The sequence below is a fragment of the Nomascus leucogenys genome, chromosome 7b (assembly GCF_006542625.1).
Source record: "Nomascus leucogenys isolate Asia chromosome 7b, Asia_NLE_v1, whole genome shotgun sequence".
Classification (NCBI taxonomy): domain Eukaryota; kingdom Metazoa; phylum Chordata; class Mammalia; order Primates; family Hylobatidae; genus Nomascus; species Nomascus leucogenys.
In genome coordinates this window covers 71,862,971-71,890,263 of record NC_044387.1, presented here as the reverse complement: position 1 = coordinate 71,890,263, position 27,293 = coordinate 71,862,971, and the positions used below count along the sequence as shown (strand labels likewise).

General features: G+C 38.8%; 1 protein-coding gene across 3 annotated transcripts in view; it reads left to right on the top strand.

Moving 5' to 3' along the window:
- The window catches only part of SH3D19 (SH3 domain containing 19), a 202,895-nt gene that overhangs the window by 95,938 nt on the left and 79,664 nt on the right, over positions 1–27,293 (top strand). For all 3 annotated transcript variants that reach the window (XM_030816235.1, XM_030816234.1, XM_030816236.1), the window contains exon 2: positions 1,406–1,445. In XM_030816235.1, coding sequence (XP_030672095.1) covers positions 1,406–1,445 — 40 coding nt within the window. The remainder of the gene's footprint in view (positions 1–1,405; positions 1,446–27,293) is intronic.

The following is a 27,293-nucleotide window of genomic DNA, read 5'->3' as shown; positions in this document are numbered from 1 at the left end:
AGTCATAGTGTAGAAAAATTGGAACCAGAAATGTGCTAACACTATGTGTTTGGAAATCATTATATCTAAGCAGACATGCTTTATTGTGAATCTTTTTACTTATTAGTCTTTCAGAGAACAGTGTTTTCATGAGTACTAACTCTTTGGCTTTGAAAAACATTTCTTTTTTTATTATTAACTCATTCAGAAAGAATTGTTACATATGTTTAACTGTATAAATCCTATTCCTTTTCTTCCATATTTCTTTCTAGAAGTTTTAGAGTATGTTTCATAATCCTCTTATTCTGTTTCACCAGAAATAAAATTAAGGAAAAACTAAAAGCATTCCTGTCTTAATCTTTACGTTGCTGTTAAATTCTATCTTGTTAGCATTAATTCAGAAGATACTATAGAAAACTGTATTTTGATAATCTTCCATAGGATTTTTTCTTAAAGTCATTGCTTAGGATATATTGTGGTTTGTGTATTGCTTCATATTGTTCATTTTTGCATAACACTGCAGCCTTTTACTTCATTTATTTTTAATTCTTAAGCATATAGTGGAGGAAAAATTGTTACTCAGGTTCAAAAAAGACAACTTGCAGGTTTTATGGTTGTTTCTCTTGTATATGATAGTCTCAAGGCTGATTAATAGCATTTTACAGCAGTCTAGAGAGTCACTTTTGAAAAGTTCAAGCATCTATGCTCTTATTTCTTACCCTATAGCAGGGTTTCTCGACCTCTGCACTACTGACATTTTGGATGAGATAATTCTTTTGGTGAAAGGGACCGCTCTATGCATTGTGGATCTTTAGCAACATTCCTGCTTTCTACCCATAAGCGTTCCCTTCTTCCCAGTTGTGATGATCAAAAATTTTATATGGAGAGCACATTATATCTAATTACTGGAGAAACATTGAAATCCAACTTCTGAAATGTTCTGGGTGGTAGATAGTTAAGGGTGAAGCTGTATTGGTCTTAGTATTTGCAGATGTTGTAGCTGACTGCTCATTTTTCCCCCTCCCCATTCTGTTAGAAGCTTCTGCCAACCATGATTCATGGAATGATTTTTTTGAGCTGAGTAATCTGTGGCTTTGTAGTTTCCTTGCTTTCTTTCCTTAGCTAAATCTCTTCTAGTGTTAGCAAAGTAGCACAGGAAAGATTTTATAAAATGAAGTAATACATGTAATGATACATTTTCCAAGTAGATGATTTTAACAAACCATAAGCTTTTATGCCTGTCCTTCGTTGTGTCTTTTCTGCCTCTGTCAGGCGAACTGTGATGAAGAGCCTTATACTTAGGAAGACACAATTACCTTTGAACAGTCCTTTGTGAAATCTAATGGTATGGCAGCTGGTATTTAAAAACTTCTTTCCAGAGCTTTTAAAGAACATTTTGACACGTAACCGTCTTCTTTCTCTACAGATCGCAACGAACGAAATAAACCAGAACATCGTTCTTCAAGGTATGAATTTATAGTATCTAATAATTCTGTATAAAGCTTCTTATTTGAAAAGTATTGTTTGGAGGCAATGTAAGTGTCCTCTTTAGAGTTACTGTCTATTGGAATCTTCTGTGGCATTCAGAGAAGCTTCATAAGGGAAATCTTATTCATTCTCTGAATTAAAATTTCATATAAAACTATCGACTACCTGGAAAACATGTTTTATTTTAGGAATTCCTATCAGTGACAGATATATTTTCATAAAAATTATTTTACTCTCATTTATTTGTTTTTGTGACTTATTTTCCTCCCCTCCCTTTAACCAGTATTTTTATAAGTGTGTACTGCTGTTTTCCTAATCATAAAACTAATATAGGCTCACTGTAGAAATTTAAAAGATACTTTAAAAATACAAAGCATGAAAAAAGCAGAACAAAACAAAACCCAGACTGCCTTCCATCAGCCAGAGATGGCTGGCTATTGCTAAAATTTTGGCACATTTCTTTCTACACTTTTAGATTATATATGTATGTATATATTCAAATGGATTATTTTATGTTTTTGTTAGGTATTTCAAGTGGCCAGGAAGGTTGTATCACTTAAGCTTTCAACCACACTGAGTGTATTTCACTAGAATTCTCCAACACTGAAGAGTACATTAAAAAATCCTTGTCAAACTTATAGGTTAAAAATTGTCTGACTTCTCATAGGCAGGACTGACAGGCTATATTTAATATTTTTAACCCAGTACGATGAAAGATGATAATCTTTCTAATATTAATTTGTTTTTATTCCACATTCTACCACCTTTTTTAATATTTTATTTTGTGGGAATTGTTAAAATAATGTACTCATTGGGTTGACTGCTCTGGTAAGCCAAATCCTGGTGCTTTTTCAAGAGATCAAACCCTAGAGTGCATTGACCTCAATCAATAAAAATATAAAATCTATAAAAATTTCATTACTTAGAATAGCAATGCGTTTTGCAGAAATTGTCAATCAAAATAAGTTAGTGAGACCTAATCTGAGAGAAGAACATAGCTGGGTATTTAGAATACTGACTGATTTTTTTTTTCCAGGTACAATTTACATATGTTAAAATTCATTCTTTTTGTGTATAATCTTACTAGTTTTGATAGGCATGTACAGTTATGTATCTACCACCATAATCATTAAACAGTTCGTAAGATTCTTTTATTTTAGATACTTAAAGAAAAATAGCAGCCAGGCATGGTGGTTCACACCTGTAATCACAGCTACTTGGGAGGCTGAGGCAGGAGGATCACCTGAGCCCAGGAGTTCAAGACTAGCCTAGGCAACATAGCAAAACACTGTCTCATTTCTGTTAAAAATAAAAATAAGGCAATGTAAGAGAAAGGACTTTGACAGCATGCTTAACTGTGAGTGACATAAAGTTGGAAGGATAAAAAACAGGATGGTAAAACCAGGATCCCCAAGACCTTTGACATTCTGAAGATTGGACTGAACTGAGCAATATGAATTTTAATAGGCACAAATGCAAACCCTTAGAATGAAACACCAGTGGAACATAAGAAGATAAGGGAGATGTGACTTAGCAATATTTTTGAAAAAGTCTGAAGGATTTAGTTCTTCATAAATTTACCATGAATCAAAAATCTTATGTCATTACATCTACCTTCCCCAAAAAAAGTCTGCACCAATTTGATTACACTGAAAGAAGTTTAATGTTCAGTCTAAAAGTGGTAGCTCTAGATCATACTTTTTTTTTTTCTTTGAGACGGAGTCTCGCTCTGTCTCCCAGGCTGGAGTGCAGTGGTGCAATCTCGGCTCACTGCAAGCTCCGCCTCCCAGGTTCACGCCATTCTCCTGCCTCAGCCTCCAGAGTAGCTGGGACTACAGGTGCCCGCCACCACGCCCAGCTAATTTTTTGTGTTTTTAGTAGAGACGGGGTTTCACCGTGTTAGCCAGAGTGGTCTCGATCTCCTGACCTCGTGATCCACCTGCCTTGGCCTCCCAAAGTGCTGGGATTAGAGGCATGAGCCACCGTGCCCGGCCTAGATCATACTTTTGATATTCTGTTCAATTTGGAGTCCACAAGACCTTGGAAAATTGAAGTATGCAGTGGAGTGGCTATATAGATACCACATGGGGACCTTAAAAAACAAAACAAAACAGAATCCCATGCCCAACCCCAGAGATTCTATTTAATAAGTCTCAAATGAATCCTCAAAATTTGTATATTAAATAAGTCCCCCAGTGATTCTGATGCATAGTCAGGTTGGGGGCCAACTCCCTGAGTTGGGACAGGGAAGATGAAAAAGAAGAGTAAGATAAAAGTCAGAACTAAAGCATAGGAAGACTGGTGTAAGGAATCGGGAGAACTTAGCCCAGATGTGAAAGTTTGGGGAAGTGCATGGGATGTAAATGCTAACTGGCTTCAAACACCCAGAGGCTGATATGTGGAGGAAACTAGCAGAATTCTTCCTAATAAATGCTGTTCCCTACTGAGAGGAACCCTGGTCACTGGAGGAATGGCGGATTCCGGGTCTGGGCTAAGGATAAATGAAAGATGATCCTGGACATCTAGTTGCGATAGAAAGCTAGGAAGTGCTCAACTAATGGGGTCATGTTGAAAAGACAGATGGTAGCATCAAGGGATTTTCACTGGCCAAATTTTGGGGTAATTTGAGTATCCAAAAAAAATGATGATAATGGATCCCATGTAGGAGAAATGACAGAACTTAGAAAGTCATCGTTTTGTAATTCTCAAAGTAATAGTTGACGCAGGCAAAGATCATCAGTGGCAGCTAAAACTTCCGTAAAAAGTTGTTGGGAAACATCGAAAGATACCAGCTGCTGTTAAAAAAAAAAAAAAGTTGTTGAGAAAAGTTGTTAAAATATCACCCCATAGATCAGTTTTTAGTTGCAAAGGGGGAAAATTTACCATTTCAATGGAGAGACCTAGTAGTCAGCATCTAAATCAAGCAGTCAACATGTATATTATCACTAGTGAGATAAGTAGTACACTTATGTAGTAGTCCTAGGGGGAAAAAAAAAAGTCTGGGAGAATATTCCAGACAACAAGAGACCAAAGAGGCCGGGCGCATTGGCTCATACCTGTAATCCCAGCATTTTGGGAGGCCAAGGCAGGTGAATCATTTTAAGTCAGGAGTTCGAGACCAGACTGGCCAAAATGATGGCCAACTCCATCTCTACTAACAATTAGCTGGGCATGGTGGTGTATGCCTGTAATCCCAGCTACTTGTGAGGCCAAGGCAGGAGAATTACTTGAACCCGGGAGGCAGAGGTTGCAGTGAGCCAAGATCACTCCACTGCGCTCCAGGCTGGGCAACAGAGTGAGACTCCGTCTCAAAAAAAAAAAAAAAAAAAAAAGAGAGAGAGAGACCAAAGAGATACTGACAACCAAATCTAATATGTGAATTAAAAAAAAAAAAATCTAGGACTAAAAAAATCCCAACTTTAAAAAAGGTTGGGGAGGGGATAATTTAAACATGGATGTTATTTTAAATAATATTTTATTAAACATTACTTTTTAAGGTGTAGAATAGAAATGTTATTATGCAGGAGAATGTGATTCTTAGGAGATATATGCCAAAGTATTAATGTAAGGGTGATATAGTTTTATGTTTGCAACTAAATCTCAATTCAGGGGGAAAAAACCCAGGATGAGCAATAAAGCAGCAGATATTGGAAACTGTTAATAATTGGTGAATAGATGAAAGGCATATAGGTGTTACTTATACTGTTTCTTCAGCTTTTTTGTAGACATGAAAATTTCAAAATAGAAAGAAACAGTGGAGAGAACTGTTGTGTGTGTTCCTGGGAGTCCCAGAGGGAGGACAGAATGCACCTCTGTGGGTGGAACTTGGAGGGGGATATATTTCTGCACAAAATGAGGAAGAATTTCCTGAGAGAGCTGGTCAAAAATGTAATGGGCTACTCTGTGAAGTAATACTGTCAAAGAAAAGCTAAACAAGCTGGCGCTGGAAATAAAAATAGAGAAGATTCACGCATGACTAAGTCATTATTCTAGCTGGCTCCAGCTCCTTGCTCACTAATAGCCAATAAATATCTCTTGTGAGTCTCTGTTCTGGCTCAGAATACAATAGAAAATAAGAAAAAGTCTCCAGGTTGATGGAGGGTCCATTGTTGTGGATTTACACTCCCAATCTCTGAGAATCTATTGACCCTAAAGTGAAGTTCCCAGTCTTTACAGTTATATTTTAGGCAATGCTGTGGTACTTTTGAGGGTATTCAGAAAGTATTCTCAGTATTTTTAATCTTCTTATTTATACTGCCAAGTTCTTTAGGACTGTGCTACTGGTCTTGGTAACCCTGGCACTTAGTAGATTGCCTGGCCCACAATAAACAATAAATAACTGTTGAATAAATAAATGCCAAAGGTATTTTGAGGAGAGAAAGGGAAATATCAGTATTTTTACCTTGCAAATCGGGAAGAACCTGACTCTTAAAAGCTCGCCCACGACTATTATTGGATATGTGTGTTACGACAGCAAGGAGTGATGCCCTATAAGAAAGGAGAAATGTATTTTTCAGGAAAGGACATCGTTTTCTGTCCAGGGTATCTGCTGACATTGGCGGTGACCTGTTCTCCTGCCATCCTCAGCTGAGCAGGGCTACCCCACCAGGTCAGCAGTGCATCAAGCAGATTAATACCTGCTGCATCAACAGAGCAGAAAGAAGAAAATATAAACAAAAAGTCATTTAATTTTGGTATGTTTTTCGGTTCTCCTCAGGCCACTTGGTAACAAGAATGATGGGCTCCAAGCCCAGCAGGGATAACAGAAATGCATTTCTCTTGTTTGTGTTTTTAGAGGCCAAGCACTCCTATAGCTTTCATAGTAAGAGGTGAATAAATCTGGGATGGGACGTCTGCCTGTTCTTTCACCTCAGTGCTTAACTAAGAAGGAAAACATAATTCTTGTCAAGTTAAAGGAAAGGTTTTATCATATGTAGGCCAACACTAAGACCCCAAGCAAAAGGCATCCTGGGTGGTTTTTGATTACTTTGTTTTGATGTTAATTTGCTTGCTGCCGATTGATTGATACACATGTGAAAAATATCTAAGTTGTTCTTGTCTCAACCTTATTAGTTTAAACACACCATTTCCCAAATTGATGTCCTGCAGAACTCTCTTCTGTACGTTATTAATCAGTATGTCAAGAAATAAGTGTTAATATGCAGAAAAGTTTATGAAATGGCGAGTTAAACAAAATTAGGCATATTTCTTCACTGTGATGCTCCTCAGAGTCTTTGATACACTCAAGTACATTATAAAACTCCAAGTGAGAGCTCTACTACACACCCGTTTAAAAATTTATTTGAATTTATAACTTCTTTTCCCAGACATAGCTATTAATAACATCTAGAAAAAAGTACCTTGGAGTGGCAGTTTGGGAAACGAATTAGAGGGAAGTAGGAGCTAAAGATAATAAAGAATGTTAAGCCCTATGGCAGTCAGTGCCACGAATAGAAAATTAAGAGCTCTTTTTACAACCCCACCAGCTCTAAATAATAAATCTTGATGACTTAGGGGTTTGAACTACCAGCTAATTCATCTCAAATGTTTTATCTACTACAAGGAAATATTTTACAGCAGCAAAAAAAGAAGGTGGCAAAACAAAGAACCTTAAATCTATTTCTCAAAAATTGTCATTTGAATCTTGGCCTCCCTAAAGTCTTCTTATAGTTACCTGTCATAATCCCCTTTGATATCCATTCATAAAATTAAATGAAATTTCATTAAAAATCATAGAAGTTAGAAAATGGAAATTCAGCAAAGTGATTCTTAGATGTATAAGGAAGAGCAAGACTAACCAAGGCAATTTTGAAGATCAAAGAGGAGAGGGGACCTCTTTTAAGTAATTAAGACAGTCTTTTGTCAGCAAACCTAGAAATAGGTTGTTGAAGCAGACTAAAGAGCCCACAGACATAGATGAATACATAGAGTTCTGTGTCATGTGATATGATAGAGGCAGCATAACGGATCAGTGAGGGAAGGCGGGTATGTCAACAGATGGTGCTTGAGTAACTGATTATCCATATTTTTAATCTACACGGAATTTGATTTATGACATGAGATAAAAATCTAAAGAAATGAAAGAAGTAAAATGGAAACATTTTAAAGAAATGTATAAGAATATCTTTGTGAGGTAGTGAGTTCCTAAGGTTCAACAAATACAAACCATGAAGAAAAAGATTGATAAATCTGACTATGTGAATATTTAAGATTTATGTACATGAATACATCGGAAGCATGTGAAAAGGGAAGTCATGACTGTGCAGTGCACATAGGCGACAAAGGTTAGTATCCAGGATAAAGAAAAACTACGCATACGGAAGAAAAAGACAAGTAAATATGGGTAGGGAACACATAAAAGATGAAACCTAAGTAACCAGTTAATATATGAAAAGATTCTTCACCTTGCTAGGATTAAGATGTGCACTAACATGATAATGAGATACTATTTCACTTCCATTGAATTGGCACAGAACTCTCAAAGACTGAAAATACCAAGTACCTATGGGAGTATGTAATTTGGTACAACTGTAAGGAAGACTTTATTCAGGACTATCATGATAGGTATAGGACAACTGCAATGGGATTTTGCAGTCGGGGAGATAGGTCGGGCTCAACTCATGGGCAAGTGGGAATTTATAGTAAAAGAGCAGGGCGTGGGAGTCAGTGGATAGAAAATTACTGAGAGGAAACATCGGGGATAAAGGGGATTATGGCTAAGCTGACCTAATAGGATTCTTGCTGAAGTCAGACCACGGTGATCAGACATCACCAGGAGGATGGTAGGGGATTGAACCTGATCAGATGTTAAGAGTAATCTGATATTGAAGATGAGGATTCTTGCTAAACCGACTTACTGCCAAAACTGGATTTTACGAGGAAGTACACAGATGGGACTAGGAAAAGTTTCAGAATCTTTGTCAGTTCAGAAACCGTCAGTTTGTAGTATGTGAGAACATGGATACATCTCAGAAACATAATTTTGGATGACAAAAGCAAGCTGTAGAAGGATAGATACAGTATAATGCCATTTATATAAAGCAGAAGTCAGTAAATGGGTCAAATCTGGCCTGCCACCATTTTGTAATTAAAATATTACAGGAACTCAGCCATGCTCATTTGCATATCGTCTCGGGCTGCTTTCACATTACAACAGGAGAGTTGTACCAACAGGGACCACACAGCAAAACACAAACAATACATTGTTTGTTGTATATTTTTATGACTACGTATAGGTACTAAAAGTATAAAAAGATGGGCGGAAGTCATAAATAGTGAAATTAGGGTATTGATTATCAAATGAATGGGCCAGGAAAGGATCCATAGGGAGCTTCAAGTGTATCTTTACTGTTTTATTTCTTAAGCTAAGAGATAGGGTTTGCAATATTATCTACACTTTTTTAAACTCCTGGAAATTAGCTGGGCATGATGGCTCATGCCTGTAGTCCTAGCTGCTTGGGAGGCTAAAGTGGGAGGATTGCTTGATCCCAGGAGTTTGGTGAACTGTGATCACACCACTGTATCCCAGCCTGTGTGACAGAGTGAGACCCTGTCTCTTAAAAAAGAAAAAAAAAAAAACTCTGCATATTTTCATAATTTTTTAAAATGCCGTCAGGAGACCTTCTTGAATCCTATGGCAATGATAAAGATGTTTTTATAGGACATGAGTATAAAATTGAGTGAATTCATTTTAAAGAGAAAAATTGAGGAAATAGTCAAGAATGTTCAGAAAAAATTGATTAAACACTGTTCAGATTTTACCTCTACTTATAGTCCTGCTCCCACGTCTCCTTTTACTAGAAGCATCTTGTATTTCTCTGCAAATTTTTCTTTTTTGGCACTTAAGAGTTCTATGACTAACACGTGGAAACATTTTTTAGTAGTACAGAAACATGTGGTATCTGCCTTTATCCCATAGGTGACTTAAGAGTGGTGGTTCAGTGTCTATCCTAGTCCGCTTTCTATGCATATATATAGCATATATTCAAATAATATTTAGAACAAATGGGGATATATATGTGTATGTGTAGTATGTGTGCTTATATGTATGTGTTTGTATATCTGTAAACATATATATGTATTTCTGTCAATTTGCCTTTTTTCACTTATTTAGAAAGTATTACCATGTCAGTTTCCACTTCATTATTTTTTTAACTACTGCATAAAGTTTTCCAGTGTAACCTTATTATAATTTATTTAACCAGTCCTTTATTGATAGCATTTAGGTTGTTTCCAATTCATTGCAGTTAGAAATGATGTTGCAATAAGCATCTTTATGTTCATATCTTTGTGTATAGATGTGTAGGAAAACCTTTATTGTTCTTCCAAGATAGATTTTTTTTAAGTTTTGGTTTTCATTCACAATTACTTTTAAGTTTTTAAATTTTATATGCCGTACATGTCTGTTTTCTTCCCAAATCTCAGATAGCTTCCTGGTGTTTGGTACTGTTCCAAGTTCTCTAGAGCCCATTACAACTTCCCTTGCCATAATGTGGCCTGAAATGTCACCCAGCACAGGGAGAGACTGAAACTCAACATGCAGAATATTTGTAGCACATAGTTTAGTACACTCAGAGTTAATAGTTGGTGATGTTAAAACTCATAGCAATCACTGTATCATTACGAATTTAAAAGGGTCTCGGTTCTCTGCGTTGGTATCCTGTTGTTGATCTTATGGAGATGTTGAGGATTTTATTTTGACACTTTACCATCATCACATTGTGGTTTAAATAGATTAGCTAAAAGCAAAAGATTTAACTTGTTTTAGCTGTTCTCTTTTCTAAGTATGTCTATCAAAATACCATGCTCTGCTGGGCTTAGTTTAATACTGTAATTCTGTAGCATTTCCCTGACCATATGTTTTGATGCCTGTACCTCTATAAACTATAGCTGTGTGTAATTACTTTCTGGCATTGTGTTTTCTAAGCTATAAGAGAAACATTACTTTTGCTGCAGCATCTGTAATGCCATAAACAAGGTGAAGCGTTTAAATGTATACAGGTTTTGTGGGCGGGAAATTCTTTTGCAAAGGAATATGTGAAAGGACTATTAACATTTTTTTGTCATCCTACAGAGAATACACACACACACAAACACACACACACACACACACAGAGTGTTGTTTTGTTGTGGTTTTCAGAAATGTAACTTTAGCATTTCCCCCTAGTGTGATGGGAATGAAAATGAAGCATTTATATGGTTTATCAGTTTGGTAATTGAAAAGTTTTATTGGCTGGTCTACCACTGCCGTAGTACTTAGTGTGGGGTTTTCTGAAGTTGTTTCAAATTAAACTATCAGCAGGCAATTAACTTTGGAACAGCAGCTGGTCCTGTGTTTATTACTTTTTCTCAAGATGGGCATGTTGGCCACCCATTTCTCAGCAGTCCAGGGCGGATGGAACTCCTGGCCCTTAAATTTTTTTCATCCTAATTCTTTCCTCTCTTTCCCTTGGGTTATATTTTATATTAGTTATTTACCTTTCTGCAGTATAATTTAGAAGAAGTTGTTTATACAGTTCTACAAAATCTTAGTTGAACAGCCTGTAGTCAAGTGAAATTTGTATACATTTTTGTGGCCCTCAGTCTGTCCTTAGGTTATGGTCTCACTCCAACTAATAAATATCCTTGGGAAAGTGGACTTTAAATTTTTATTGAAATATTTTCCCTTATTGAACACAGCATACATCACGTTCTTCAAATGCGTTGATTAGGACTGTATGCCACAGAAGTGTACTAGCTAATTCCTGGAAAAATCTTAGGACAGAATTACTGAACAGTCATTCATTAGCTCAGTCACCTCCTGTCTCATTAAAAGTAAACTGCTGTTGATCGGAATTCAGTCTTGTCCTTAAAGGTAACACCCTGGCTGGGTGCGGTGGCTCACGCCTGTAATCCCAGCACTTTGGGGGGCTGAGATGGGCAGATCACGAGGTCAGGAGTTCGAGACCAGCCTGACCAGCATGGTGAAACCCTGTCTCTACTAAAAATACAAAAATTAGCCGGGCATGGTGGCATGCGCCTGTAATCCCAGCTAGCTACTCAGGAGGCTTGAGGCAGGAAAATCACTTGAACCCAGGAGGCGGAGGTTGCAGTGAGCCGAGAGTGCACCACTGCACTCCAGCCTGGGCAACAGAGCAAGACTCCATCAAAAAAAAAAAAAAAAAAAAAGGTAAAACCCTTTCCTGAAACCAGAAATCAGGCCTGGTCCCAAGAATTCAGTTTCAAGGTTAGAAGTATCTTTGTTGATTAGCAGCTCCTCTGCATAATAAATCAGAGCATTCATTTTTGCCCTCGTGATAAGTTTTTGCCACTTCTAATCTCATTTTAGTTGTAGGCCATCTTTCCAGAAATGCAGAGTGAGCAAGCTGGCTCTTTTGCAACACTTCTAAATGCAGCAACATTTAAGGCAGGAATCCTGAAGGACTTGTTTGTGACCTTGCTTCCTTTTGGACAGGAGGATTGAGAATCAGTATCCTTTGTTAATTAAAAAAATAAAAGAATGGAAGGAAAGTATCGATTGTTTGAAGGCTTCAGAGTAACATTGTGTCTACAATACAAACATTCCCTCAACTATAAACCTGTTTCCTCAAGATAATGTTTTCCCTTGGCACACTGCCTTGTGCAGGCAGTTCAGGGATGCTATCAAGGAATGACAGGCAGACTTAAAGTGTATCACTATCTATTGCCCAGTAGTTTCTCTTGGTCACAGATTCTGAAGAGAAACTCTAGGTAGAAGAGGACTTATAAACTGAAGTATGGTCTTCAAAATATTTTCGTGAGGCCAGCTGTGGTGGCTCACGCCTGTATTCCCAACACTTTGGGAGGCCAAGGCAGGAGGATTGCTTGAGGCCAGGAGTTTGAGACCAGCTTGGGCAACAGAAAATTTAAAAATTAGCCAGGCACGGTGGCATGCACCTGTAGTCCCAGCTACTCAGGAGGCTGAGGCAGGAGGATTAGCTAAGCCCTGAGCCCAGGAGTTTGAGGCTACAGTGAGCTAGGATTGTACCACCACACACCTGGGCAACAGAACAAGACCCTGTCAAATAAATAAATAAATAAATAAATAAATAAATAAATAAATAAATTCATATTAATTCCTCTTTCCCACTCCCTCTGCCCCAAGACAGGATCTTGATCTGTCACCCAGGCTGGAATGCTGGGGTGCAATCACGGCTTACCGCAGCCTTGACCTCCTAGGCTCAAGCAGTTTTCCCACCTCAGCCTCCCAAGTAGCTGGGACTACAGGTGTGTGCCTCCGTGCCTGGTTAATTTTTGTACTTTTTTGTAGAGACAGATTCTACCATGTTGCCCAGGCTGGTCTCGAACTCCTGGGCTCAAGTTATCTACGCACCTCTACCTCCCAAAATCCTGGGATTACAGGCATGAACCACCACTCCTGGTCCCAATATCTTAAAATAAGACAGCCATGAAGTTTGCCACATCGATTGACTCTTCCTTTCACAAACAATTTCTCTGCAGCATGCAATGCTGTTTGATACCATTTTACCTACAGTAGAACTTCTTTCAAAATTGGAGCCAATCCTGTTAAATCCTACCACTGCTTTATCAACTAAATTTATTCTAAATCCTTTGTTGTCGTTTCAACAATGTTTACAGCTTCTTCACCAGGAATAAATTCCACTTTCTTTGTTCATCCAGAAGAAGGAACTCCTCATCCACTGAAGCTTTATAATCAGATATATCAATTTGGTCACATCTTTAGGGTCCACTTCTAATTCTAGTTCTCTTGCTATTTCCACTGTATCTGCAGTTACTTCCTCCATGGGAGTCTTGAACCCCTCAAAGTCATCCATGGGGGTTGGAATCAACTTCTTCCAAACTCCTGTTAATGTTGTTACGTTGGCCTCCTCCATGAATCACAGATATTCTTAATGGCATCTACAATGGTGAATCCTTTCCAGGTTTTCCATTTACTTTGCCCCAATTCATCAGAGGAATTACTATCTATGGCAACTATGGCCTTTCAAAATGTATTTCTTAAATAATAAGACTTCAAAGTCAAAATAACTCCTTGATCCATGGGTTGCAGATTGGATGTTGTGTCAGCAGGCATGAAAACAATATGAATCTCCCTATACATCTGCATCAGAGCTCTTGGGTGACCAGGTGCATTGTCAATGAGCAGTAATATTTTGAAAGGAATCTTCATTCCTGAGCAATAGGTCTCAAGAGTGGGTTTAAAATATTTAGTAAACCATGCTGTAAACAGATATGCTGTCATCTAGGCTTTGTTATTCCACTGGCACTGGCAGAATAGATTTATCATAATTCTTAAGGGCCCTAGGACTTTCAACATGGTAAATGAGGCCAGGTGCCCCTCACAGGTATAATCCCAGTACTTCAGGAAGCCAAGGCAGGAGGATTGCTTGAGGGCAGGAGTTTGAGACCAGCCTGAGCAACATAGCAAGACCCTGTCTACAAAAAATAAAAATTAGCCAGGTGTGTTGGCATGTGCCTGTAGTCCCAGGGAGGCTGAGGCAGGAGGATTGCTTGAGCCCAGAAGGTTGAGGCTGCCATGAACCTTGATCACAGCACTGTACTCTGGCCTAGATGACAGAATGAGACCTTGTTACTAAAAAATAAAAAAATTATTTAATGGTAAATGAGCATTGGCTTCAACTTAAAGTCATCAGCTGTATTAGCCTCTAGCAAGAGTCAGCCTGTCCTTTGAAGTTTTGAAGCCAGGCATTGACTTTTCTGTCTAGCTAGGAAAGTCCTAGATGGCATCTTCTTCCAATATAATGCTACTTCATCTACACTGAAAATCTGCTGTTTAGTGTAGCCACCTTCACCAATCATGTTAGCTAGATCTCTTGGATAACTTGCTGCAGCTTTTCCATCAGTACTTACAATCTCACTTTGCACTTTTATGTCATGAAGACAGCTTTTTTCCTTAAATTGCATGAACCAACCTCTACTAGCTTCCCACTTTTTTGTGCAGTTTCCTCACCTATCTCAGCCTTCATAGAATTGAAGAGAGTTAGGACCTTGCTTTAGATTGGGTTTTGGCTTAAGGGAATGTTGTGGCTGGGTTGATCTTCTATCCAGACCACTAAAACTCTCTTCATATCAGCAACAAGGCTGTTGCACCTTCTTATCATTCATGTGGTCCCTGGGATAGCACATTTAATTTCCTTCAAGAACCTTTTTTTTTTTTTTTTTTAATTACAAGTTTGCTAAATGTGTGGTGCAGGAGGCCTAGCTTCTGGCCTATCTCAGCTTTCGACCTGCCTTCCTTACTAAACTTAACCATTTCTAGCTTTCAGCTTAAAATGAAGGAAGTGCAATTCTTCCTTTCACTTGAACACTTAGAGGCCACTGTAGGGTTATGAATTGCCCTAATTTCAATATTGTTTCAGGGAATAAGGAGAACCAAGGAGAGGGGAAAAGATGGGGGAACTGCCAGTGGAACAGTCAGAACACACACAACATCTATCCATTAAGTTCACTATCTTTTTTGTTTTGTTTTTTTGAGATGGAGTTTTTCTCTTGTTGCCCAGGCTGGAGTGCAATGGCATGATCTTGGCTCACTGCAACTTCTGCCTCCTGGGTTCAAGTGATTCTTCTGCCTCAGCCTCTCGAGTAGCTGGGATTACAGGCATGCACTACCACGCTTGGCTAATTTCATATTTTTAATACAGATAGGTATCTTGTATTTTTACAAGATAGTCAGGTATTTTATATTTTTAGTAGAGATAGTCAGATATTTGTAGTAGAGATAGTCAGGCTGGTCTCGAACTGCTGACGGCTGAGATGAGAGGTGGGTTAAGCCTGGGAGGTCGCAAGGCTGCAGTAAACTATCATCTATACTCCAGCCTGGGTTGACAGAGCAAGACCCAATTTCAGAAGAAAAAAACAACAACAAACAATTAAATTTTGTTACTATAAAATAATACATGCCTATTATAGAAAGTTTGTAAAAATACAACAAAAGGGAAAAAAATAAAATCATTAATAGTCAATGATAATTGCTATTAGTATATTGGTGGTTCAGTCTTTCTTTTGTGCATACTTGGTGTACTTTAAAAAAAATATTGGGGGGCCAGGCACAGTGGCTCACGCCTGTAATCCCAGCACTTTGGGAGGCCGAGGTGGGCGGATCACGAGGCCAGGAGATCGAGACCATCCTGGCTAACACAGTGAAACCCCGTCTCTACTAAAAAATACAAAAAATTAGCCAGGTGTGGTGGCGGGTACCTGTAGTCCCAGCTATTGGGGAGGCTGAGGCAGGAGAATGGCATGAACCCAGGAGGCGGAGCTTGCAGTGAGCTGAGATTGCGCCACTGCACTCCATCCTGGGCGACAGAGTGAGACTCTGTCTCAAAAAAAAAAAAAAAAATTGGGATGGTATGTATAAGTTTCTTTTCATAAAACAATAGTTTATAAACATCTTCCCATAACATGATTTTCATGGCATTTCACCATGCGGTATACCAGACTTTTTCTATTATCAGACATTTAGGTTATTTCAAGATTTTACTATTATAAATAATCCTGTAATCAGATTCTTATACCTACATTTTTATGGACCATCACTGATTATCTCCTTGTGATAAATTCTTAGCAGTAGAATTAAAGGAACAAAAAATATATAAACATTTTAAGACTTTTCATATATACTACCAAATTATCTTAATGAAGGGTTGCATTCTTACCTCTGTAACATTCTTTGAGGTTCTTCCCTTTCCCTGTGTTGTTTATGGATGAACCAGAAGAAAATGGTCCTACACTATTTGGCCATAGCTAATAGAACTCTGTCCTAGAAGGTGTCCAATAAGAATATTGTTTCTTCCAGTTTAACTCATATTTTTATGTTAGAATGCTCAGATTTTTTAACCCATTTCTGTTATTTTTATTTCAGGTCCCAAAAGAGCACTTTCCAAAAGGGGTCTTGTAATAATCCACAGCCTCTGGAAATCTGTATGCTCGGAGCTTTTCAGAGGCCTTTCTGAAGCCATTCATGAGTCAGATCACTTGGATTCAAGGCATAGACACCAGTGCATATCTCTTAAGCCTGTATTTGAAATCTGGACTGTCTGTGCTCAAATTTGGGAAACTTTTAGGGTGATCCAAAATGAATTTTAAAAATACTCTCAGGTCATGCCCAAGTTTGGAGGCTTTCCAGGGCAGTCCAAAATGATTTTTAAGAAATACTTTTTGAGGCTGGGTGCAGTGGCTCACGCCTGTAATTCCAGCACTTTGGGAGGCCAAGGTGGGCAGATCACTTGAGGTCAGGAGTTCAGGACCAGCCTGGCCAACATGGTGAAACCCCATGTCTACTAAAAACACAAAAAATTAGCTGGGCGTGGTGGTGAGCACCTGTAGTCCCAGCTACTCAGGAGGCTGAGGCAGGAGAATTGCTTGAACCCGGGAGGCAGAAGTTGCAGTGAGCCGAGATTGCACCACTGCACTCCAGCTTAGGTGACAGAGTGAGGCTTTCTCTTAAAATAAATAAATAAATAAATACTTTTTCGACTGTTTAGGTTCTGCCTGTATTGGTAGAACCACTCAGAGAAGCTGTGGGATAGTCTGTGAAGTACTTGGGTCCAGGCATCAGGCTGACTGGGTTAGAATCCCAGCTTCACCACTTGGGAGCTGGGTTCCCTGGGCAAGTTTCTTAATCTTTCTTTACCTCAGTTTCCTCATCTATAACTGGAGCTAATTAAAGTACCTATCTCTTGGGGTTATTATAATTATTTAGTTGCTTTATCAGTCAGGGTTCAACCAGAGAAACAGGACCAGTAGGAGATGTATATTAAGAGATTTATTGGCTGGGCATGGTGGCTCAAGCCTGTAATCCCAGCACTTTGGGAGGCTGAGGCGGGTGGATCACAAGGTCAGGAGATCGAGACCATCCTGGCTAACACGATGAAACTCCGTCTGTACTAAAAATACAAAAAACTAGCCGGGTGTGGTGGTGGGCACCTGTAGTCCCAGCTACTCGGGAGGCTGAGGCAGGTGAATGGCATGAACCCGGGAGGCAGAGCTTGTAGTGAGCCGAGATCATGCCACTGTACTCCAGCCTGGGCGACAGAGCAAGACTCCGTCTCAAAAAAAAAAAAAAAAAAAAAAAAAAAGAGAGATTTCCTGGGGCTGGGCACAATGGCGCATGCCTGTAATCCCAGCACTTTGGGAGGCCAAGGCAGGTGGATAACCTGAGGCCAGGAGTTGGAGACCAGCCTGGCAAACATGGTGAAACCCCATTTCTACTAAATACAAAAAACTAGCCAGGTTTGGTGCCACATGCCTGTAATCCCAGCTACCTAGGAGGCTGAGGCAGGAGAATCTCTTGAACCCGAGAGGCAAAGGTTGCAGTGAGCCAAGATGGCACCTTTGCACTCCAACCTGGGCAACAAGAGCGAAACTTCGTCTTTAAAAAAAAGAGAGAGATAAAGATTTATTGCAGGGAAATATTTATGTGATTGTTGGAGCTGATGTAGGCAAGTCAGAATTTCTTAAGGCAGGCCATCAGGAAGGGCAGGCTGGAACTCTCATCCCTGGAGTGAAGCTGCCATCCACAGGTGGAATTTCTTTTCATTAGGGAAGCCTCAGCTCTGCTCTTAAGGCTTTTCAACTGATTAAATCAGGCCCACACAGATTTCGTAGAATAATCTCCCATACCATACCCTGATAAAGTCCCATCAACTGATGGACTTTAATCACACTGACATAATGCCTTTATAGCGACATGTAAATTAATGTTTGATTAAATAACTGGAGACTGTAGCTTAGCCAAGTTGACACATAAAATTGATTATCACAGTTGCTTTGGACCTCAGTTAAGCAGACTAAACCCACTTGGAAATGATTATCAGTGTTATCTCTGCTTTTCAAGGTCAGGGATCTTCAAGTCTCTGTAACCCAGAAGTTCTTTCTGACATATCAGTTTGATGTTTGTTAGTTTTGTCATAAGAAACTACAATTGCATTATTATTGTCCTAAAGGATTCTCTCAACTCAAGCCAGGGTGTGTGGTCATGGTGGGATTCTGTGAAGGAACATAAGCCAGCATGTGCATAAACACCTTGATCCAGGCGGTATTTGCTCTTATACATTTGTGCTATCCCTTCGTGCTTGGAGAAGCACACTATCGTTACATATGCCTGCTTTGTATGAACTGGTAAAGTCTGGAGTTGATAGGAACTGTTGAGTAGTCCCACAGGCCCCTGACATAGTGGCAAAATATTACCTTTGGCTACCTGAAGAAAAGATACAGATTTGGTCCTCTCTTTTCACTACTGCTAATTTTTCCACACAGTGATCAACTTCCTTTAGGGAAGCTCATCGCATTTCTTTGAGCATAACCTAACCTCCTCTCATTCTGAATGTAGGATGTCTTCTTTGCCCTCTCACTCCAAGTAGGAAAAGATAGCCCACTCAGAAGTAAAATAGCTAATGGAAAAAGCATGATAAACTGTTAGGATACTTCCTGGTGGCCTTGGGTTTCAAAGCTTTTACCAATCACTCTGGAAACAACTCTTGTAATTGTTCCTCTTGTAGATTCTCTAGGCCTGCATTTCAGTGTTTAGGTTTTTTCCATAGCTTTGAACGATGTGGTGGTGATGCACTACTACTAAATCTTATCTCATGCATCCCTGAGAACTGCCTCCCAAGCCTCCAATCTCAGCTGAAGGAAAGGCACCTATGGCCAGGTTTCCACATGGTCCTACCCCATTTGGCCATAGCTGATAGAACTCTGTCTATAAGGTGTGCTAATCAAGTTTTTTCTCTTGAAAGTTTAAACTAAAAGAGCTGAGAGCCATGGTTTCTGGAGGTTTAAAATTATTTAGATTTGGGCTTGGTAGGATATGCATGCTGATGAACACTGGCCAGGTATGCCAGTGAGTGAGCAGGGAGTTCAAGAGAAGAAGACTGCAAAAACTGAAGCAGAGATGATGTGGTCCCAAAGAGAAAGTGAGGAAGAATGAGAGCATGCACGAGAAGCTGCCTTGTTTCCCAGCACTGCCCAAAGTTTAGCTGCACTTCCTGTTCATACGCATTCCCAGGATACCTTTGTATGCTCATAATAAAAACCCCTTTAATTCGATTCAAGTTTAAAGGGGTTTCAGTTGTTTTAACCTCACAAGTCAATGCAATACCATTCGAAGAAATAATGATAACAATACCATAATTTAGAAATGAAAGTCACATACCTAACATACTCATGTTCGTTTTAGGACTACCAAAACTATAGCCTTGATTCTAGAATTTATTTCCATATAGATTAGGGTGCCATGAATATATCTGAGAAAATAGAGTAGGGTAGTACTTTACAGTATTTATGGAGAAACAAAAGCCATGCCATATAATATGTTGTGTGAAGAGGGAAGTGTATTGCTTGTCTTATGAACACTGACATCAGATCTATGCCAGTGAGTAATAGAAGACTTTATTGTTTTGTCTTCTTTCATCAACAAAAGGCAAAACACACACACACACATATACACACAAAAACCTTCTTTGATGTAGGATTTTCTGAAACAACACAAAATACAGCCAGACCTATAAATATCCTATCATTTATTTGTATATACTCCCTGACATGTTATATTTTATGAATAAATCCCAGGAGTGATAACAGTCTTAAATCATTTTCTGATACTATTTAAGATTCTGCCCCCTTTCCTCCACCATTGCTTCTGATTTAAATCTTCCAACCATGGGATGTTCAGTGAAAGAAGACAGTTCTTAAGGTTCTTTGGTAATTAAATCACAATTCTCACCTAATGTGTTTTGTGTGTGTGTGTGTGTTTTCCTCTCAACATTCAACTGTATGTGAACTTTTTGTGAGATAGTGAAGCACAGTAGCAAAGAACTCTGGCCCTGCCTAGAGCCAGACTGTCCAAGTTCCAGTCCTGACTTCACCATTTACCAGCTATGACATTTAAATTATGTAAACTCATTTCTCATCTCTAAAACTGGGATAATAACAGTACCTTCTTGTAAGTGTGGATGGGTGGATTAAGTGAGTTAAAAGATGTAAAACCATTAGTGTAGGTCAATTAGATTAGCTATTTCTTTATTATTATTGGAATGGATTAAATATCAAGTCCAACTCCCTTTACTGCAGTTGGATTAAGTAATTGGTTCTTATTAAATGAATTTAAATTGGAATCTTGGAGTGTTTCAAGTTTCATATTTTAAAAATTTTTGGACCTAGTGGGTAGAATAGAGATCATCCAATCCAATAATGTCATGTTACAGATAAGGAAACTGACCTGTGATTATACTCATGGAGTGAGTAAAGGCAGAGCTGAAATTGGGCTTGTCAGACCCCCAGACTCCTCACACAGTTCACGCTGTGTCTGACAACCATCAGGGGGATGGTCCTACATTCTCTGTGTCTCCAAGAATTCACTGATAGCCTAAAACAAACAGATGCTTTATGTACAAAGACAGGAATGCCAGCAAACAATCTTCAAGTGTAGCAGAAGATGTGAAGATTGAAGCAGAAATGATGTGGTTTCAGAGAGAAAGGAAGAATGAGAGCTTGCAGGAAAAGCCGCCGTGTTTCCTAGCACTGCACAAAGTTCAGCTGTACTTCCTGTTTGTACAAATTCCCAGGATACCTTTGTATGCTCACCTCTTCCCTCTTCTCTTTGGCCTTCTATTTGCATAAAGAACAGACTTGGCTGGGCGCCCTCGGCTCATGCCTGTAATCCCAGTACTTTGGGAGGCTGAGGTGGGTGGATCACCTGAAGTCAGGAGTTTGAGACCAGCCTGGCCAACATGGTGAAACCCTGTCTCCATTAAAAATGTAAAAATTAGCCAGGTGTGGTTGTGCGCACCTGTAATTCTGGCTACTGAAGAGACTGAGGCAGGAGAATCACTTGAACAGGAGGCAGGGGTTGCAGTGAGCCGAGATCACACCACTGCACTCCAGCTTGGGTGACAAAGTGAGACTCTGTCTCAAAAAATGAAAAAAAGAACAGACTTGATCTCAGTATTTAAATAAGGTACGGCTATATTTCTTTAAATAATGATTGTTAAAAATATCACCTTTGAGTTTCCCATAGATTTGTTCTGCTTAAGCCTGAGGCAAAACCGCAACTTTAGTTTATATAGGCCTGATGTTGGAAAGATCATGATTTTAAAAATAACATCTCCATGAAACGTTGATGAATCCATATTTGACATCAAACGGCAGATGTACTGGAGTTTCTGTACTATGATATGTTTTGAAAGTGAGATTCACTTATATTCAAAAGATATTTATTGTGTGTGAAAAGCATTTTGCTAGACACTGAGGTAGTTTATACTAAATGTAAAGACTTGGAACCCTAAAAAAAATCTACAGAAATTTTTGCTTCACCCTGATTTACTATGTAAACCCTATTAAGGGTTAGCAGTCTTCCTGCCTCCTGAATTTTTCTTCCTTTTGCCAGTACTTCTTTGTAAAATACCAACCCAAATATTCTGTCTTTGTATGGAGCTAGTCAAAGTGGTGAGTCCTGTGAATGGGCCTACTTGACCTCACTCCTCAATTTGGACATGACTTTACCTTAAGAAAATATTTAGGTTTTGACATCATTTTTGCTAACAATACTGTCACTCGGTGTTTACAGTTCAGTGTTATGCTAATTCATGTAGGGTTTTTTTTCTATTACTTTCTATAAACCTCTTACAAATAAAACATGGAAAAGTAGAATTTATACCAGACTAGTTTAAAAACACATTGTGACAAATATAACATATTAATGTAAGATGAGAATAGTAGGGAAAACAGTGTGGGGTATATAACAACTTTCTTCACAACTATCCTGGAAATCTAAAACGAATTTACAATTAAAAGTTTATTTAAAAAAAAATCCTCCCCCAAAAACATACACACAAAATTACTATGAAGAAATAAATTGCAGCAATTTAATATTAGCATGGTGACCAGCTTTTATTCTGTTTCCCCAAATAATATAAAATAAAATGATCAAGGCTGAATTATTTCAGTAAGAGAAAGGTCATTATTCTTATAGAAAGTCCTAGTTTGAAAACAAACATCTCTAACAGCGGTTAGAATTAGAAGGGAATACAAGTACAAAGTCTTGATGTTAAAATTTTAAAACTGGCATTAAAGTTATTATTTGAAACATTTTGATTTCTCAGGGACAAAAACAAACCAAAGACAGTTCCTTGGCATACTTTTATCTAGAGCACAAATGACCTTTTTAAGTTGGTGGGGCTCGCATCTCCACCTGAGGGCAGTGGTTCATCTTTGTATCTCCAGCCAGGGTCCGTAATCATGAGGTTATCAGCGATCGGTGAATGTTTCCTGAATTTAGTGGAGAGGAAACATTTTCACTTGAAATAAAAACAACAGAGAATCTGAGAACCTCTAGAAGTTTATTCCTTTTTGAAGCTACTTGCAAAAATAAATAAATAAGCTAAAGAAAACCTTCCTGGTTAGGATCTGTGCATTGGTGATCTTCACACTGTTGTCTTCTCAGGCTGCTGAAAGTCATCCAGTAGCCCCAATCCCCACTGCCAAGGATTGTTCCGTGTCAGCTGACTCTTCCTGGGAAAGGGCTGGTGGCGATGACGGGGCCAGTGGCACCGATGCTGCGATTGCTGGGGGTCCTGTCATGGGAATTCCACCTGTCTTTTTCAGACCTTGGTGTTAGGGCTGTGGCCTGTGGGAATGAGGTGGGATTAGGAGTCAAGCTTGGAAGTGAGTCTTAGATCCTAACCCCACCACCAACAGTCACATTTCTCTTTAGTCGTTTGTCTCCATCTCCTCTCCCCCTTCAACCCCTCAGCATTCTTGAAATTTTAGGCAGAATTCCAAATAGCCTCTGACATAGTTCAACTTAGACTGAAACAGTTCTATAATCTCTCCTGGGAAAATTGAAGCCCCAGTTTTAATGGTCAGAGTATTTGTCTGGAAGCAAAATGCACAACTTTATCACACTAGTTTTGGGTGTTTAGAAGGGCCCTCATGCTCTGTTATTCCATTAATAAAATATAAATACTTGCTACCTAAATAGATGGAACCTAAAGGTAGTAGGATTACTAAAGACTGTATCTTGTGTTTTGAAAGTAAGGTTGTTAAAAAGAAGTCTGTCTGTCTGTCTGCCTGCCTACCTGTCCCTCCATCTATCCATTCACACCTTCATTTCGGTTGATTTCTATCATTAGGAATTTTTCCAACAAGAAGGGCCATGACGCAAGAAACAGTTGGCATATCTTACAGACATTCTTATGGTGACATAGATATTGGTTAGAGGTATGAGGAGGATCATCTTTAGTGCAACTAAAAGTTGGAATTAGTACTGGACTGTAGTGCCACACCAGTTCTAAAAATGCCAGCACTGGACTAGCTAGGAGTTTGAGGAGTGACTCTGGCTTTGGCTGCTACAGAAAAGCAGATGTTACTATTCATGTATGCATAGTCTTGCCACTAAGAATCTATTTTATTATTATTTTGAGACGGAGTCTTGCTCTGTCGCCTAGGCTGGCATGCAGTGGTGCGATCTTGGCTCACAGCAACCTCCGCCTCCTGAGTTCAAGCAATTCTCCTGCCTCAGCTTCCCTAGTAGCTAGGACTACAGGTGTGTGCCACCACGCCTGGCTAATTTTTTGTATTTTTAGTAGAGACGGGGTTTCACTATGTTAACCAGGATGGTCTCGATCTCCTGACCTCGTGATCCACCCGCCTTGGCCTCCCAAAGTGCTGGGATTACAGGCATGAGCTACCACACTCAGCCTTATCGTTATTATCATTATTTTCTTTTTTGAGATGGAGTTTTGCTGTTACCACTGGCTGGAGTCCAGTGGGGCAATCTCGGCTCACTGTAACCTCTGCCTCCCGAGTTCAAGCAAATCTCCTGTCTCAACCTCCCCATTAGCTGGGATTACAGGTGGCTGTCACCACGCCCTGCTAATTTTTGTATTTTTAGTAGACACAGAGTTTCGCCATGTTGGCCCATGCTGGTCTCGAACTCCTGACCTCAGGTGATCCACCCGCCTCGGCCTCCCAAAGTGCTGAGATTATAGGCATGAGCCACTGTGCCCGGCCTATTTTATTATTTTTTAAAGTTTGATTATACTTTACCCTCTCCTTCAGTTGTATTTCATTCAAATTGGCATTCATGATTAGTTCTATATTTGTGATACTATTTTTTAAAGACTCCAGATATTCCTAGGTGGTTCCACATTTTCTAATCTGTATTAAAATTGCCTGTTTAAAAAATAATTGTTTACTTCTCTGTCTTCTGTACTTAACTGTAATCTCTTTGAATAGAGGGACTCATCTTGTTTTACTTTTGTCCTCAGCACCTAGGAAAATTGCTGGAACATAGAAAACACTCGGGAAATATAGCTAAATTAATGCTTTTAAAATTCTAAATGTTATATGGATTTAATTTGATTATTAACGCCCTGTATTTTTATTTTATGCTGGAGCAATAGGGGTATGGAAAATACAGAGATTTGAAGTTTTATGCATGCTGTAATTCACTTTTGTTATTCACATCAGGATTCTGGGGGATTTTCAGCCCTGTAATGGCATCTACATGTGACTTAGAACTCAGACTGCTATTTCCAGAAAGTGATTGATTGGCTGGTGGTTTGGCTGTGATCTTCATTATTTAGAGGTCATGAATTTGACATGAACCAGGGAATTCATTTTGTTTTGTTTTTTGCTATAGTGATTTTTTTAAATAGCATACAAATTATTAAAGTAATTATAAAGCTTGAAAAATTCAGAAACACAGGTAGATGACAAATCATTCATAATTCTTTACCTCTTAGAATCAACTATTGTTAACATCTGGGGCCTGTGCAGTGGTATGCTGATAAATGTGAGCAACTCGCTGAGTGTAATTCCAATATGAATGTCGGTTGATATGTTTGTTTATATTAATGAGTAAGATAAACGTTAAACAAAATATCTGTCAACAAAAACCAAAACCAAAATATATGTCAGAGTTTCTATTCATTTGTCAATTGCATGAGCAACCTCTTTGCTGATTCAGATGATAGTTTTCAAATACTGGAAGAATGTTTCCTCAGTTTTTTTTGTTCTTGTTATAATGTCACAGCTCCACATACAATATGCTTTTAAGTTGAACATGCATTATTACTAACATTTTCTTTGTCACTTTCTTAAGTTTAGACAGTCAATAAAATGATAAATTAAGCCCTAATTTGTCAGTTTTATGGTATAAATATTCCCACCATGACCAATTTAAAACTACCAATATGATACCACTGGTGATAGATTGGGAAGAGATGCACAGTAGCACGTCATTAGCAGTAGTAAAATTTAAGAAAATAATTAGGAAATGATGAACCTTTAATATTAGCTTTATTTTAAGTTTGTATAACTTAATTTTTAATAATGGTTATATTTAACAACTGGCTTGCAAAATTTCTGAAAATTCAATTGTCAGCTCACATGAGCTGGCGCCAGCACATCACTGGGTAGATGCGTTCTCACTTTTTTTGTATAAATGTAATTATACAAATATGTGTGTGGGGGGTGTGTGTGTGTGTGTGTGTATGTATGTATGTGTTAGTCCATTCAGGCTGCTATAACAAAATACTATAGACCAGGTGGCTTATAAATGACAAACAAACAAAAAAATCCACACTTCTGGAGGCTGGGAAGTTCAAGATAAGATACCAGCAGACTCCCTGTCTAATACGGGCTTGCAGTCTGCTTCATAGACAGTACCTTCTTGCTGTTTCCTCTTGTGGCAAGAGATCTCTCTGGGGCCTCTTTTATGAGAACATTAATCCCATTCATGAGGGTTCTACCCTTATGACCTAATCACTTCCCAAAGATCACATCTCCTGGTACCAAAACCTTGGGGGTTAGGATTTCAATATATGAATTTGATGGGGACACAAACATTCAGACCATAGCAAAATAAATATATATTTTTTAAAGTAAGATTTTACAAATAATATTGGGATTATACTATTTCGTAGTTTGGGGACTTGTTTATCTACCTTGTAGACATGGATTCCGGTGTAATTTGGTCATGCATGCTCTTTTGCTTTGGCACGGTCTGCACTTCAGGCCATTTCACAGTGCATGTAGCTGGTCACAAGGGGAGGCTAGATGAGAATAGCTGAATAAAATGCTTCCAGTGTGGCAGGAAAGAAGAGGGAATGAATGGGGATGGGGCAGCATATGCCCCCTGTGCAGCAGGCCGGTTATTTCAAAGTATGCTGCCAAATAAGCTTTATCATTTCCCAGGCAGAGTCCTTACTTTGAGAATATTTGGAACCTTGCTCTGTCCACCCACAATATTATGCCCCATCCTTTGTTCTGCTGAACCTGCCATTCTCAACTACATTCTCTGCCGTACCTTCTTGCGTCTCTCCTGTCTGCTTCTTTAAACTGAGGCTGATAAAAGGCACATTTCCTCTCTGTGAATCTTTTTAAATATCCTGAAAAGAGAACTGTTTGTCTGGGGACAGTTGTACTCAGACTCAGAGTCTATAGTCCTAATGAACAGTCAGTCATTCTCCTTAAATGATGATATCCTCAGATACATAATATATTAGTAATATCTGAAAACATACTTCTTTGTGGGCTCCCAAATCTAGAAGTTTACTGTATCTTTTGGGTAATTTCATGTAACTATTGGTATTTATAATTTTAAATCACTTTAATGTCCTTTGGCTACCAAATATGTTCTTGGTATCTAATGGGAAAGTTCTCCAGTGGCTTTGCAAAAAAAAAAAAAAAAAAAGATATTAGCTGGTGGGAAGCCTGCTAGCCCTGCTTGTGTCATGGAGAAATTGTTGAATATTTAGACTAAAGGTTTTGTGCCTACCCACTGCTGAAGTTTCTGTTGCAATTTC